The 16,598-nt window shown below is 41.6% G+C and overlaps 1 protein-coding gene across 2 annotated transcripts in view; it reads left to right on the top strand.

Moving 5' to 3' along the window:
• LOC126106508 (uncharacterized) overlaps positions 1 to 16,598 on the top strand; it is a 127,659-nt gene that overhangs the window by 55,690 nt on the left and 55,371 nt on the right. For both annotated transcript variants that reach the window (XM_049912828.1, XM_049912827.1), the window contains exon 5: positions 7,667 to 7,786. In XM_049912828.1, coding sequence (XP_049768785.1) covers positions 7,667 to 7,786 — 120 coding nt within the window. The remainder of the gene's footprint in view (positions 1 to 7,666; positions 7,787 to 16,598) is intronic.

Below are 16,598 nucleotides of genomic sequence, written 5' to 3'. Positions count from 1 at the left end.
TTTTTTAAATTATTCTATGTAGAGAAATCAATACAAGACCAGGCAAACAAAGTGATAGCAGAGCTAAATGAAAAAGAGTTATCCTGTTGATATATTTTGTGACGTTGCTGTAGCCTTTCATCATGTGGAGTATAAAATTATACTTGAGGGAGTAAAGTATTGTGGCATTATAGCATCCTTCTTGTATGTATTGAGTTTATACCTTCACGACAGAAAGAAGAGTGCCTCACCTCATTAACAGACACTGTCACAGGCATGAAATTAACCACAGAATGTGGGGACAGTAGTATTTATTCCTACAGGGTTCATCTTACAGTGATATTGGATTTATATTTTCTCCATGGCAAAAAGACCGTTGACTGTTATATATTTGAGCTTTCATTGATAGCCCCCTTCAGAATGGAGACCCCCCAGCGTGTGCATGCACACGTGCGTGCACTCCACACACACACACACACACACACACACACACACACACACACACACACACACACACGCACACACACTTGCAAAAGCAAGCACACTTCATGTACATCCACTCCGGCCAGAATGAAGCCATGCATCGAACAGAGGCAGCAATCTGGAGTGGGGTGGGTAAGGGGGAGGGACAGCAGGGTATGTGTGGGGGAGAAGAATCAGTGCTACCTGGTGGAGTGTGCAGGGACTAGATAGTGGCAGGACAAGGCAGCCAGGCAGTGTCAGGAGGTTGAGGGAAAGAGGAGGGGAGGGGTGGTAAGCAGAAAAAGAGAAAAAGCAGAGGTGGGGAAAAGACAGGCAGATGCGTTGAATTGACAGAGTGCAGCACACAATGAGAGTGAGGGGAAAATTGGGAAGAGGTGATCAGAAAGGGGGGGGGGGGAACTGTTACTGAAGGTGTGGGGGGAGAGTAGGTTAGCATAGATTGAGGCCAGGATGATTTTGTGAGAATGTGTTGTTAGGATAACTTTTATCTCCGCAGTTTCTGGATCCCCACTCATCACTATTCACACCACTTCCAGTACACCGACATACTTAGAGTCTATGGTCTTGCCGCTATTGAGCACTACCTCTCCCAATGTCTTTCAGACTCTAAAACCCCTACATCATTCCTCATCTATCTTAGATGGCACCCTCGTATGCCAACATGTTGATGGGGCATGTAGAGGAAACCTTCCTTGCCTCCCAAAACCCCAAATTTCTGTTTCTTGTACATGTTCATTGATGATATCTTTATGGTCTGGACTCAGGGCCAATACACTATCCTCATTCCTTCGCTACCTGGTCCCCCTCCACCGCATGTGTTACCTTCCTGGATGTTGACCACCTACTCTCTAATGGCCCCATCCACACCTCTGCCCACATTAAACCCACCAACCACCAACAGTACCTGCATCCATCCCTTCTACACCAAAAAACCCTCTCATACAGCCTGGCCACCAGAAGATGGCATGTCTGCAATGATTATAACTCCCTTGCCCATTACTGTGAATGTCTCTCTTTGTCCGGCACATTTTAACAGACTGCGTTGTATACCGTGATGCAAGGGCAGAAGCACAAGTTGATGGGGATCTGCCCTGTGTTTTAGCTAACGATGAGGTGTGTGTCTAGGGTTTTTAAGTTTTGTGATGTGTCTGGACTCTGGCCTAAACTTTTAGGCTGGCGGTTTTAGTGTATTGCAGAGTGGCTGACTCCTCCCTTTTTTCCTTGCGGTCAGCCAGCCACTTCCATCCACTTCCATTGTTTTAGCTCCCTCTACCTTTTTCTCCCTGTGTTGTCCATGTTTTACTGCTGACACCCTGCTTCATCCCACGCTTCGGTGTGGGTGAGCACATATTTTTTATGATTGTTCCCTGTGTTTTATGTTCCGTTTGATGTAAATGTTCTGAGTTTTTTTCTTGACACCCGTCTCACTATGATACTGAATGGGCGCTGAAGACCTTGCTGTTGTGCGCCCACAAAACCCTTCTACTACTACTACTACTGTGAATGTCTCACGGAGGCCTTCACAGACAAGCACTATCCCCCAGAAGGAACACATTCTTCGTCACACAATACCACCCCAGACTGGAATGGCTCTACTACTTCCTTCATCAGGACTTCATCCATCATCATACCCTGCAATGAGGGATGTCCTACTTGACATTCTTCCCATCCCTTCGTAAGTGCTGTTCCATCACCCACCCAATCTCCACAACGTCCTAGTCTAGTCATGTACCACACTCAATCCGAACTGCTTCCCACATGGATAGTATCTCTGTCTCTGTGGAAAACCCAGGAGCAAGACCTGCCCAATCCACTCCCGCAGCAAGTCCTGTTGCAGACGCTCCTGCCTCATCAGGAGCTGTGCCACCTGTGAAAGCAGTCATGTCACATACCAGCTGTGCTGCAATCACTGCACAGTGTTTTATATTGTTATGACTACCAGACAACTGTCCACTGAAACTAATGGCCAACTGCCAAAGTGGATCATAACATACAGCTGAACATAACAGCTTTATTTCAGTGGCTGCTTCACAACCCGGACCATTTGGATCCTCCCCTCCACCACCAGCTTTTTTGGACTGTGCAAATGCTTGTTATCCTTACAACAAACAATGGAAAATCCAGGATGGAATAATGACAGTATTATGAAAAGGAAAGATTGCTACTCTCCATATAGTGGAGATGTTGCGTTACAGACAGGCACAACAAAAAGACTACTAAACAAGTAAGCTATTGGCCAGAACACCTTCGTCTCATTTTGAGACACACGCGCACACACACGCGCACACACACACACACACACACACACACACACACACACACACACACACACACACACACACAGGAGTCTCTAACTGCATAGGCAAGACTGGGAGCAAGGCTTGTGGGAGCATGCAGGGACAAGGTTGAGAGTGAGTAGGGCAGCTAGATGCAGATGGGAGATTAGACAGAGGGTGGCAGGAAATGTGGGGAGTGGAAAAGGAGGGAAGTAAAAAGACTGTGGGTGCGTTAGTGGAATAGAAGGCTGTTTAGTGCCGGAGTGGGAACAAGTAAGGGGATAGGTGGGTGAAGGACGATGACTAATGGAGGCTGGGGCCAGAAGGGTTACGGGATCGAAGGATGTATTACAGCGAGAGTTCCCACTTGTGCACCTAAGAAAAGCTGGTGTTCGTAGAAAGGATTCAGATGGCACAGGCTGTGAAGCAGCCATTAAAATGAAAAATATGGTTTTGGGCAGCCTGCTCAGCAACTGGATGGTCCAGCTGTTTCTTGGTCACAGTTTTTTCAGTGGCCATTCGTGTGAACGAACAGACGGTTATTGTGCCTATTTAGGCTGCAGCACAGTGGTTGCAGTTTAGCTTGTAGATCGCTTTACTGGTTTCACTGGTAGCCTTGCCTTTGATGGGATAGGTGATGCTTGTGACCGGACTGGAGTAGATATGTTGGGAGGATGTATGGGACAGATCTTGCAGCTTAAGTCTATCCCTGTAATAGATCTAGATGCGAGACCTGTTCCATACTTCCTCCCATCACCACATACTCCTGTCCGGTCACAAACATCACCTAGCCCATTGAAGGCAGGGCTTCCTGTGAAACCAGTCACATGATCGACAAACTAAGCTGCAACCAGTGTGCTGCATTTGCATTCTATGTGGGCATAACAACCGACAAGCTGTCTGTCCGCTTGAATGGGCACTGACAAACTGTGGCCAAGAAACAGCTGGACCACCCAGTTGCTGAGCACACTGCCAAATACAACATTCTTCATTTTAATGACTGCTTCACACCGTGTGCCATCTGGATCATTGCTACCAATACCAGCTTTTCTGAATTACACAGTTGGGGAACTCACTGCAATATATCCTATGTTGCCGTAGCCCTCCTGGCCTCATCCTTCGTTAGTCACCCACCTATCCCTGTTCCATTCCTGCGATATGCAGCTTTCTATACAACCAATGCACCTACAATCTTTTTTATTTTTCTCTTTTTCTGCCCCTTCTTCCCTCCCACCTGCCCCCCCCCCCCTGTCTAACCTCCTGGCTTCACCTAGCTGCCAGGCTGCCATATGCTCTCACCACCTCATCCCTCCCTGTATGCTCCCACAAACAGCATTTTACCATCCTCAGCTTCTACCCTGCTATCCCTCCCCCTCCCAGGGTCCAGTTTACCCTTGCCGTCCAGACTGCTTCTCCTGTTGTGCTGCTGCTTGCAGTCTGATTTCAACAGCCAGAGACAGTGGCTATGTGTGTATGAGCTGCATTTGCACGAATTTGTGGTCAAATTCACAAGAAGGCCTTCTGGCCAAAGACTAACTTGATTAGTAATCTGTTTGTTGTGCCTGTGTGCAGGTCAGCATCTCCACTACACAGTGAGTAGCAGCTTTTCATAATATTGTCATTATTCAATCCTGGATTTTCTATTGTTTGTTGTAAGGATAACACACGTTGGTGCATTTCAGGAAAGCTGGTGGTAGAGGGGAGGATCCAGATGGCCCGGGCTGTGAAGCACCCATTGAAATCAAGCATGTTATGCACAGCTACATGTTGTGCTACAGAGTGGTGATTGATTATTTATCCTAGTGGACAGCTGGTTGGTAGGCATAACCGTATGAAAAACTGTGCAGTAATTGCAGCACTGCTGGTATATGACATGGCTGCTTTCACATGTGGCCCAGCTTCTGATGGGGTAGGTATGTCTCTGACAGGACTGGAATAGGAAATACTGTGTGTGGGTGGATTGTGCAGGTCTTGCACCTGGGTTTTCTGTAGAGATATTATCCATGTGGCAAGCAGTTCATGTTGGGAGTGGCATATAGTTGGACTAGGATGTTGTGGAGGTTGGATGGGAGATGGAGCAGCACTTCAGAGGGGATGGGAAGGATCTTGAGTAGGATGTGTCTCATTTGAGGGCATGACGTTCCAGTCTGGAGTGATGTTGGGCAACGAAAGAGGTGCTCCTTTGTAGCTGGTGCTTGGGGATGATGTGAGGATTGGGGGCTGTGAAGATGTAACAAGGAAATTTTGTTTGCTGAATAGGTTTGGGAGATAATGCCTGTCTGTGAAGGTGTTTGTGAGACATTCCGTGTAATGGGCAAGAGAGTTCTTGCAGGTACATCATCCCCAGATGACCAGATTGTTTGGGAGGAATTTTTTGGTGTAGAAGAGATTACAGCTAGCTATGAAAATTCAGGCACTGCTGGTGGATATAGTGTGGACAGAGGTGTGGATGGAGTCATCAGAGAGGAGGTGGTCAACTTCCACAGATGGGGCACACTGGCTGGAGGAGGACCGGGTGAAGCGGATGGGAGGGAACATGTTGAGGTTGTGAAGGAATGAGGAAGATGTCTCGACCCAGAGTCCAGACTATGAATATGTCATCAATGAAACTGAACCAGACCGACTTTGTGTTTTTGGGAGGCTATGAAGGTTTCCTCTAGATGGCCCATTGACGTGCTTGCATAGGAGTGTGCCTACAGGTGCGCAGGGCTGTGCTACAGATTTGTTTGAATACATTCCCTCCAAAGAGTAGTAATTTTGTATTAGAATACAATTAGTAAGGTGTATGAGGAATGAGGTAGAGTGTTTGGAGTTTCTAGGATGTTGGGGGTATTAGTGCTCAATAGGTGCAAGACAGCGGCCACGAGGTATGTCGGTGTAAAGGAAGTGGTGTAAATAGTTACTAGTAGGACTCCAGGAGGTTTAGGGAGTGCGGATGGCGGAGCGTAGGTGGAGGAAGTGGTTGGTATCTTTGGTGTGAGAGTCCATCTGGATTCATCCCTCCACTACCAGTTTTTCTGAACTGCACAGATGGGAGTTATGTTATCAACACATTCTCATGTAACCATCTCAGTGTCAACTTATGGTAAACTACTCTCCCAATATGCCTCCAGTTAACAGTTTTTGCCTTCTGTCGTATCAGCGCCTCTCAATTCTCCTTTCCCTCATTGTGTGCCACTTGTTACCAATGCACTCACCAGACTTTTCCCCTCCTCAGTGTTTCTCTTTGTCTGCTTGGTGACCTCACCCCACCCCACCCACCCTCTTTTCTTCCACCTAGTCTCCCAGTGCTATGCCTTGCAGCCTTGTCCTGCCATCATCTAGTCCCTGTGTGCTCTTCCAGACAGCATTGACTTCTCCACCCCAAAGCCTATGCTGCTATCCCTTCTCCACCCAACTATGAATTTCTGCTTCCATTCGGCACACAGTTGGATTCTTGCCAGAGAATGCAGTCATGTGGGCATAAGGTGTGTGTGTGTGTGTGTGTGTGTGTGTGTGTGTGTGTGTGTGTGTTTTCCTGTCTGCAGAAGGCATTTGCTGAAAGCTCAAATGCATAACAGTCTTTTCATTGTACCTGTCTGCAGCTCATCGTGTTGTCTTTACGGTGAGTAGCAATCTAATGTTTTCATAATTTACATCAAAAGCTATTCAAGTTAACTTAACTCATAATTACTGATCATACACCATCTTCCCCAGACATTATGAGACTGATTTTTTCGTGGTGTGTAAGCAATGTTCGTGCAATAACTATGGTGGCAGCTTGAACTGACAACTGTAAGCAGCAGATGTGCATTCAACCAGTCAGTTGTGAGCGGGCAGTGTTATGTAGTGGACATGTGGCAATAGTATGTCAACATTGTTGTGTCGCAGCATCTCTGAATCGTGTGTTAAAGACATTCTCCAGAATGTTTTGATAAAGAGAAAAGTGTGTGTAAAGTCTGACCATCATCAAAGAAGGACTTTTCTGACAGCTTCAGGTGGTTGCATGAACATTTGTGCACATTGTACTCAGGTGGGGGGAGACTGTGTACAACATCTGAAGCTTAAAACCACCATCTTAACTTTTTTGTCAATGTTACTAGGGCAGCAAAAATTATGAGTCATAATCTATAATTTTAAAAAGATTATGACTGCCAACCACTTAGGCTATAGGTGAGTGATGTGCAGTGTACAATATGTATAACAGTGCATAGAGGTTGCTAGCTTTTGAGCACCACTCTATTTCTAGTTTAAGTATAGTATCTCCCACATCCGAGCATACAGACAATTATAAATAGTCTTCACGGGTTTGCTGCCAGATTACATTGTCTAAATTTCACAATATTTCCTCAGAGCAACTGTCAGACATCTGCAGGGGGTTCAACCTCGCTGGTGGCTAGGTGCGACTGACAGTATTCGCACATCGATGCCCTGTATATAGAACACGCATGCAAAGAATGCGAAGGCGTGGAAATTGCGCATGCGCTATGATTTGCAGATGGCATCATACGAAAATGCCCTGTGCCAAAAATCCTGGCTCAAATTCCACAATATTTCTTCAGGGCAACTGCCCAGTGGTTCAATGTGTCGCACCTAGCCACCAGCAAGGTTGAACCACCTGAAGACAGATGCTCCAAGAAAATGTTGTGGAATTTGCACATCATCATCCGATGGCAAACATGTGTTCATTTATAACAAATTTGCCAGGAAAGCTTGAAAAGTCACACACGGCAATTGGTTCGCAAGTATCACAACCCCAGCCAGATATTAGCTAGCTATAGCTTGGTGGTTGCCTTTCCTCGTGTTTGTTCGTTGCTTCCAAGTTGTAAAGTGAATGCTCTCCTTCCTCCCACCTCCCCACCCACCCACCTCACTTCACCTCACCTCTTCGTTGTGATTACATTATTGAGATGGTATTGTTTATAAGTAACTGTGTATGCCTGTTTCAGGATCTGGTTGGACTGTGCACCAGTTATATGTGCACTCACACAGCACTTGCCGCAACAAACAATCATCTTGTCTCTTGGCTGCAGTATGCCCTGAATGTGGGTCACTATCGAGTTGCACAGGTACATTTGCTTTTTAGTCCATAATTGTGTCTAATTACATCTTTTCTTCTGTTAATGTTTAGTCTGCATCTCTTCTAAGGGCAGCCTACGTTTCAAACTAGTTAATTACATTGGAAGGTGAATTCACTTGGGAAGCCTGTGAAGTAACAGTTAGTGAGAATGATTTGCCAGTACTTCCTTCCAGGAGACTAATTTACAGTTCCCAATACCATCATCAGCTACATTAAAAGTAGAATACAAAACTATTTCCATCTCTGGACATTGTTATTTCCTTCTCGATGGAGAAAAGAGGGTTGGATTCGAGGAGGAGGGGCAGGTCACTCACAAGAGGTTTTTGAAACCACTTGTAAAGTGGCGTAAAGTAGGCTAGGGTCCCAGGTATCACACTCTTTTCCTATTGACCTTGGTGGGCCCTCATTTGTGAGTAATGACAGAAGATTAGTTCTCATAGTCCACTAGATGGCATGGTTTTTCAAAATGGTGTCACAGACGAGTATAAAATACCGAGCGGATATGCTTAATGTTGTGGATTTTGAGTTTAGTTGGGGGATAGTCTTCCCCAAAATGAGTGTGATCATTATTTAATTCAGTTGATTGTTTTTATCTACTTTTTTTATATCCAGTTGATTTAATCATCATATTAACTGTCAATTGGATCTCATTTTTTCTTTCTTTTATTCTTTTTTCATTTGGAATTTTTGTCTATGTAATCTTAAGTTGTTTTTTTATATACCATAGTAGTTTCAGCTTTTTTACTAGTGCACACCTGCACCAGTCAAGGTATCAGCTAATACAGTTGTTGAAACACATTTGAGAGTGTAGCCACTGTGGCGTAAGTGGTCTCAAAATTGCACAATGAAGACAACCTTTGAGTGGGCAGGGACTGTTAAGTCTCCAGGCCAGTCACGAGAAAGATAGCACTTGAAATCCACACAGCGTATTTCTAAGTGGAAATGACACTGTCTTATTTGGAACCAGGTAGGAAGATCTGGAAGAATTACTGAACACTGCTATTGAAGAGAGCAGTGTCTTGGGTCTGTGTTTAAACATCAGTAAGACAAAATTGGTGGTTGTCAGCAGAAACAAATATGAAATTGGGGTACTCTTGTACTCGCTAATGATAGGTCTTAAGAGTTCCAAAATATATGTATTTTGGTTGTCAAATCAATGATAGTTGGCAAATATTACAGTTCGCACTCGACTACTTTGTTGCTACATGGTTGGTACCCTAATTGTGGAGTAGATTCAAATGGCTGTAAGCACTATGGGACTTAACATCTCAGGTCATCAGTCCCCTAGACTTAGAACTACTTAAACCTAACTAACCTAAGGACATCACACACATCCATGCCCGAGGCAGGATTCGAACCTGCGACCGTAGCAGCAGCGCGGTTCCAGACTGAAGCGCCTAGAACCGCTCGGCCACCACGGCCGGCCAATTGTGGAGTAGAGTCGTGAACACTTTCTGCAGTGTAGTGTAAGAAACTGGAGGCAGTTGAAATGTGAGTGTAACAAAGGATACTGTGACAGATAGTCACAAATGTAGCAATATTGCAGGGTATGAACAATTATTTAAAAATTCTCAATACAATTGAAAGAAGAAAACTCAATTTTTTTGGACATTTAATGCGCAAACAACAAATACAACCTATTGAAACAAATAACTTCGAGGAAATATTCATGGCAGACATGGTCCGGAACATAGAAGTTATCCTGTCTAAAGAAATTAAACCAGTGGTTTGGATTGAGCACAGAATCACTGTCGATTGTGCTGCCGATCGCCAATGTCTTGGAGGACGAGGCACTTAGAGGAACACAGTAATATTTAAAAATTTGAAAATAATGATCTATTGGTAAAAAAAGAAAAAAATAATGTATTTAATTGGCTATGCAGTGGCGTCAAAAACTTAATAGATGGACATTATATTGAAGATAATCATTATACTGTCATTTAAAACTTAAATTCTTTTTGCACTGTGGACATAATCAAAATAATAAAGATGAAGATTTTATAAGTAAAATCCGAGCAAGGTAAGTAATACTATTAACAATTACAATAACAAGCAAAAAGTATAAAATGATGAAAATGGAGAAATGAAGTTGATGTATGAACATAAAAGTAATTAAAACCACATGGGCAGAGATTCCGGATGAAAAAAGAATAAAAGGAAGAAAAAGATGAGAGCAAATAAAAATCTAATACAGTGATGAAAATGGTGCAGCCAAGGTTTAGAAATGGAAATAATGATGTTTAAAACAATTAATTGAATGAAAAGAGCCAAAACAGCCATTTCAGTAAGTATGTAAAAAAAAATAGATGGCAGCCCATATCCTTCAGCATATCATCAGATAACTTAATCCTTAGGTAAAAATCTTGAATGCTTGGAGCTCCGCAGCTCTCGGATATTCATTGAAAGACATCTTCGATAGATCATGAGCTTCAATTACATACTTCTGTAGTAGTACACGCTTATCAGTTAATACGACAGGATCTGAAATAGGTCCTATAACGTAGTACACAGTTTTTCATGAATGTTACTGCTGTCAAGTTTTAGGCATTGACAGGTCTTGATACTATTTGTCATAACTGTTGTATAAAATAAACATAAAATTTGACAGCAATAACATCATGACAAACTGCATAGTATGTTACAAGACATATTTCAGATCTTGTTGTGTTAACTGACAAGCATGTAATGGCTATAGAGGTGTATAATTGCAGCTCATGGTGTACAGAAGCTTTTAATATTAGTCCATAGGCTACCGTGCCACTTCAAGTATTGGCATTAATATCAGAGCAATAGCGGGTCACGAGAAATATGGTCGTGTCGATTACTCACAAACTAGGCCCCCACCAAGGTGAGTGCATGCTGCAGGGTGTGATATCTGGGTCCATAACCTACACTATCATATAGGTAGTTTCAAAAAGTTGAAAAAGGTAGTCTCATCCCTGGAGCCCTCTCCTTCTTAGGCCTCATGTTTAGATGAACTCAACTGTTAAGAGGATGAGGGAAGTCGGGGACTTAAGGTGGAGGGGCAAGCAGAGACAGCTGAGAGTGCGTGATACCAACACAGGAAAGGTCCAAAGATGATGGGGCAAAGTGGGGAGAAAGATAGATTGAAGGGAAAAGAAAAGCATTTTTTCATCTTTTAATGTCTCTGTCGGCAGTACTGGATTTGCCCCATGAAGTAAGTATAGGTGAGCTATTTGTCTCCTAATATGGGGTGATAATTTTGTGTGGGAAACTTCAAAAGTCTGGAATTCTGAGAGAAATTAAATTCCCACTTCATAGCTATTGAAACACACAGTTCATCAACAGAAAGCAATATTACGATTTGCACTTGAAATTGCTTTGGAAACAATTGGCAGGGGAGTCACAAAATGAAAGGTGAAAAAGGTATTTAATTGTTGCTAACTCTGTCAGACTCATTAACCTCAGGAATCTTCATAATTGTCGTGTGTTCTCGGACTCCATCCCATTGCATGATTTTGAGCACGGTCTAGTGTAATATGTGCATCAGAATGTGTCACGTAATTGTCATTAGATTTTCATACAAAAAGAAAGATGGATTTTGTAATTACATAGAAAAAATGGATCCGTATTTGGACACGTTTTTTGTAGGTCAGCATTAAATATTCAAGCTTCACTTCCTTTTTACTAATTTCATTGTAAAGCAGCACTTGCTAATTTTCTAGTGGCATCATATCGACTCAGCAGTGCCCTTAGTGTGAAGAATGTACAGTTCTGAACGTAATATTACCTCTGCTATCAAAGTCTGTTGATACTAAACTCCAGAAATGATAAAACATCAAATCTCCAACATTTCTGGGGCTGGAAAGAGATCCTCCAAGAACAGGACCACCAACGACTGAAGAGAATTGTTCAACATGACAGAAGTACAGCCCTTCCAGAAATTGCATTGCTGCAGATTTCAATGCTGGGCCATCAACAAGTGTCAGCGTGCGAACCATTCAATGAAACATCATCGATATGAGCTTTCGGAGCTAAAGGCTCACTCATGTACCCTTGATGAATGCTCAACACACAGCTTTATGCCTCGCCTGGGCCCATCAACACCGACATTGGACTGTTGATGACTGGAAACATGTTGCATGGTGACCATGCAACATGTTTCCAGTCATCAACAGTCCAATGTTTCAAATTGTATTGAGCGGATGGACGTGTACAGGTATGGAGACAACCTCATGAATCCATGGACCCTGCATGGCAGCAGTGGACTGTTCAAGCTGATGGAGGCTCTGTAATGGTGTGGGGTGTGAGGAGTATGAGTGGTATGGGACTCCTGATACATCTAGATATGACTCTGACAGGCAACACGCACATAAGCATCCTGTCTGATCACCTGCATCCATTCACATCCATTGTGCATTCTTATGACTTCGCCAATTCCAGGAGGACAATGTGATATCTTACATGTCCAGAATTGCTACAGAATGACTCCAGGAACACACTTCTGAGTTTAAACACTTCCGCTGGCCACCAAACTCCTCAGAAATGAATATTATTGAGCATATCTGGGATACCTTACAATGTGCATTTCAGAAGAGAGGTGTCCACCCCCTACAGGATTCATAGTGTCAGTTCCCTCCATCACTACTTCAGACATTAGTAAAGTCCATACCACATTGTGTTACAACACTTCTCCGTGCTCACAGGGCCCCTACAAGATGTTAGGCAGGTGTACCAGTTTCTTTGGCTCTTCAGTGTATTTTCCACTAGTTAAAGTGTTATTCTCACATCAATAAATATCTTACACTGTGCACTTTCTAAACATACCTCTGTTCTTCCTCATGGTTCAAGCTGCCTCCTTGCTAAATTTTATCAAAGTTGGTTCAGCAGATTAGTCTTGAAAATGTAATAGGCAGTTACTTTCGCATTCATAATATTAGTATGGATGAAACTTTCAACTATTTGACTGCAAAAACATCTTGTAAATTCATCTAATATTTTTGGAGAAGCACATTCAAACCTACAGACATGACAGTTTTACAGATTTATTTGCTTCTTCCTGGAAAAATATTGCATCAGCATAACTGGTGATACTTACTAATGACTTGGCCTATCATTGTGAGCACCAGTATTATAAGTGGTGCTTACAGACTGGCCCTTTTCAATTTCCATTGTATGAACCTGTCAAGATTTCTAAATATTGTTGAGTACAGAACATTTCTTGTAATTTAATAAACCACCAGTAGATCAGTACATAGTGATAAGTCTTGCCTGGTTCTGTTCTCTCTGATATCACTTTTTGTAACTTGAGTTCTACATATATTGTCAAGCGAAATGTGAATTAACAAATAAGACACCTGGTATCAAAACCAGCCACATCACAAAATTTACAAATATGAGTTATCATTTTAGGGAAGAAATATATCATAAGAACATGCTTCAAAATTGGCCATGTCCTTGTGTTAAAGGGGGGTGAATTCTTGGTTGTGCAGATGAGTGGGTGGAAGGCATTGAATTCATAACTGTCCAGGTTAAAGGATGGGCAACAATCGTCAGGTCATAGCATTTGTGTTTCAGATCTTGTGTCGTTAGATTACTCAACAATGTTACCGTGCTAGTAGGCAAAATAAGTCCTTACAGAGTATATTGTTTGAAGTCATATTTCGTATGTACATTGGCAACACCAATCTTCTGCACTGATTTCAATATTGTAGGCTTCTTACCATAACTGGTGCGAAAGTTATCCTATTTCCTTTGTGCTTTTATTTTTTCATTATTGTGTAGTGTAACATGAAATGCCTGATATCTTAAGATAAATGAGAGAAAATTGAAGACTTAAAACAATATTATCTATCAGTATGTGCGAACAGTGTCTATCATAACAATGATTCGATTAACATACTATATTATTTGCAGATCATTTTCTTTTTGTAGTGTTAAAGATCTAAGTGAACAACAAACTTTTAGTGAGAGAAATCATAATTTTTCTCCTCAGTTTTCGTATGTTCTTCTTGATATGTTATCCAGTTTCTGTTGAAATGCCTCTTTTATTGCTATAATTAAAAGTAATTGCAATGTCTCTATATTTTAATTTAATTGCTTTTTTTAGAAGATTTTGGAATTTAAAAAGTGTACAGTCTTATGAACAAAAAGTAAAATTATATAAAATTGCATCAAAAACAGCAAAATCAAAACTTAAATTAACAAAGAAATCGGTTCATTATGAAGCAGATTTCACAAAACAATGGAGTGTAAATATTAAGTCATTAAGGGTGTATCTATGAAAGAAAAATGTTTGTGATCATAGTTGTTTTGTCTGTAGAGGTTTTTCATATTATACGAGGTCTGTTCAAAAAATTCTGGAACTTTGTCCACAAAATTTTTCAGCACTTAAATTTTATTTATTGTGCATGTTCTCCTCCGAAATACTCTCCTTCACAATACATACACCGCTCCCAATGCCTTACCACTTCCAAATGCAGTCTTGGTAGGTCCCTTGCTGGATCATGCAAAGCACTGTCTGCGAATGTTCTTTTATCTCATCTCTTGTTGTTAATCTTCATCCTTTTAAAGGGGTTGTCAACTTTGGAGATTAAAGTAAGTCCTCAGGTGCCAGCTCTGGAAAGTAAGGAGGATGAGACAGCACAGTTATTTCATTTTTTATGCAATAGTCATACACCAACAGGTTTGAAAATGTGGCTGCATTATTGTGATGCAAGAGCCATGTATTGTTTCTCTCACATTTCAAGCTGTTTCTTTCTCAGGATTTCACGACATGATCCATCTCTAATTTTACGTTCTTCCGCAATCTCTTTAACAGTCTGTCTTCGATAGGCATGCACCATTTCATCGACATTCCTGACATGAGCGTCGTTGGTAGATGTTGAACAGTGTCTTGAATGAGTGTCAACTTTAATGCCCATCCTACCATTTTAAACTGTGTGAACATTCGTAACACCGAGTAGGCTTAAGCACTTTTCACCTTAGGTTTCTGCATCATTTTATGTGTCTCTGTAAAAAATTTCTTGGGAGTAATGCAAAATTTAATGCAGATGTGTTGCACCTCTAACTCTGCGATCTCGAAATTCACAAACTGTGCGAGACAACATCGTACTCAATACAGCACTGAACAGTAACTAACAGATGAACAACAGTGAAACTTCAAACAGTTACACATTAAACACAGATGTGTGCACGGATGTCACACACCATTGGTGCAAAATTATGAATGCTCCGGAATTTTTTGAACAGACCTTGCACACCTTAAATAGTAATCATAATTTTTTTAAATAAAAATGTCATTTTATTTTCAGTTATTAATCACAAAAAATGCAAGTATTCGTGATAAATTCAACTTTGGCAGAAAAAATAAATTAGAAAATTGGGTTGCAAATACCGAATGGTTGAGAAATACTGTATTAGATGATATCAGCCGTAATCAAATATTTTTACTTACCACGGCTTCTCATGCCCAAACCCACCCCTCTTATCCCTTTCATAATGATTGAACCCTGACTCTGATCTCACATTCTGATCATATTGCTTATGAACAATATGATATACCTTGCCGGAACCGTGGAAATGTCTACTTTTATCTAGTGTATGATATTACATCTAAGTTGACAGGCGGGCGACATACGTGGTAATTTTGAAGAGAAACTGTGCTTTTTCTAGCAACTTCAAGAATTCATAAGAATCAGACCAAAATTAGGAGAAAAATTTCCTTTGCACAGTTTAAATATACAACCTTGTTCTATTTACAGGCTGGTTTTTGTTGTTTTCTGGTTACTCGTTTCATTGCTATAATGTCATATGCAAGCTGCTGTGATTGAGCTTACTGTTGGTGCTGTTGCAATGGTACTCCTCGTGTTTGTTAGTTAAGAGTTTTTAAAGCAATTATGTTAGTAGCTGTGATATGTGCGAGTCTGTGGTGGAATGTAGTTGTCCGCCTGTTCATCAGCAAAGAATGGTGACTTTGTTGTCGCATTTCAATACAGCATACAGCATTGCCGTGTTCAGTTTTTGTTGAGAGTGGAGCGAAATAATATGGGAAATAGCAAATAAATGTTCAATATACAAGCAGCTCACAATAAATGAGCATTTGTATAGCACTTTTCAACAGTAAATGGAAAAATCGATCATCTCAAATAAATTTTGCAGTAAAGAATGATGACTGAAATAAACCTACCTTAATAGCTTTAGCTGCTGGCTGAGGTATCACTGCTCCTATTTCAGTTGTCTGCTTGGATCAACAGTGGTTCTATTGCTATCTCAATACTGTTGGCACTATGTGCATAACTGTTGTCAAATTTGTATACATGACTCACTGAATTCCTCCAGAGACTTTGGGGAACACTTTTCAGAGCACAGCAACACAACTGTGAAGTATCATTTATTTTAAAATTCTTGTTCTCCTTGTTACCTTGTTCTTAACAAATGCCCAAATAAGTTCAGTGGTGTTCAAATTACAATGCACTACAGGCAGCCGCACAAGTTTAATTTCATCATCCACTGATCGCAGTATACTTTCCGAAAGATATTCCTGCATCCTGAATTGCGGTCGCACTTATTCCACTAGGCCAGCTTCAGTAAATCCCTCATATGATGGAGGTTGGAAGTTCTGCATTATTGCTTTCCAGCCATTCAATAGTATAATTGTTTCTCCACTTTGTAGATGGATTTCGTGATGTTGGATTCATCGTGTGACATGGAGCCTGATGTAAAACAGTTGCAGATCTGTTTGGTAATTTTTAGAGAACTCTCCTAAACCACTCTTTGTAGTGTCTGGCGTTCATTTCAGAATGATGATCTGCACCTCCTTTTTGCACAGTAAAACATAA

The sequence above is a fragment of the Schistocerca cancellata genome, chromosome 10, assembly GCF_023864275.1.
Source record: "Schistocerca cancellata isolate TAMUIC-IGC-003103 chromosome 10, iqSchCanc2.1, whole genome shotgun sequence".
NCBI classification, from domain to species: domain Eukaryota; kingdom Metazoa; phylum Arthropoda; class Insecta; order Orthoptera; family Acrididae; genus Schistocerca; species Schistocerca cancellata.
The sequence above is the reverse complement of the archived record's forward strand: the minus strand, read 5'-3'. Positions and strand labels throughout refer to the sequence as shown.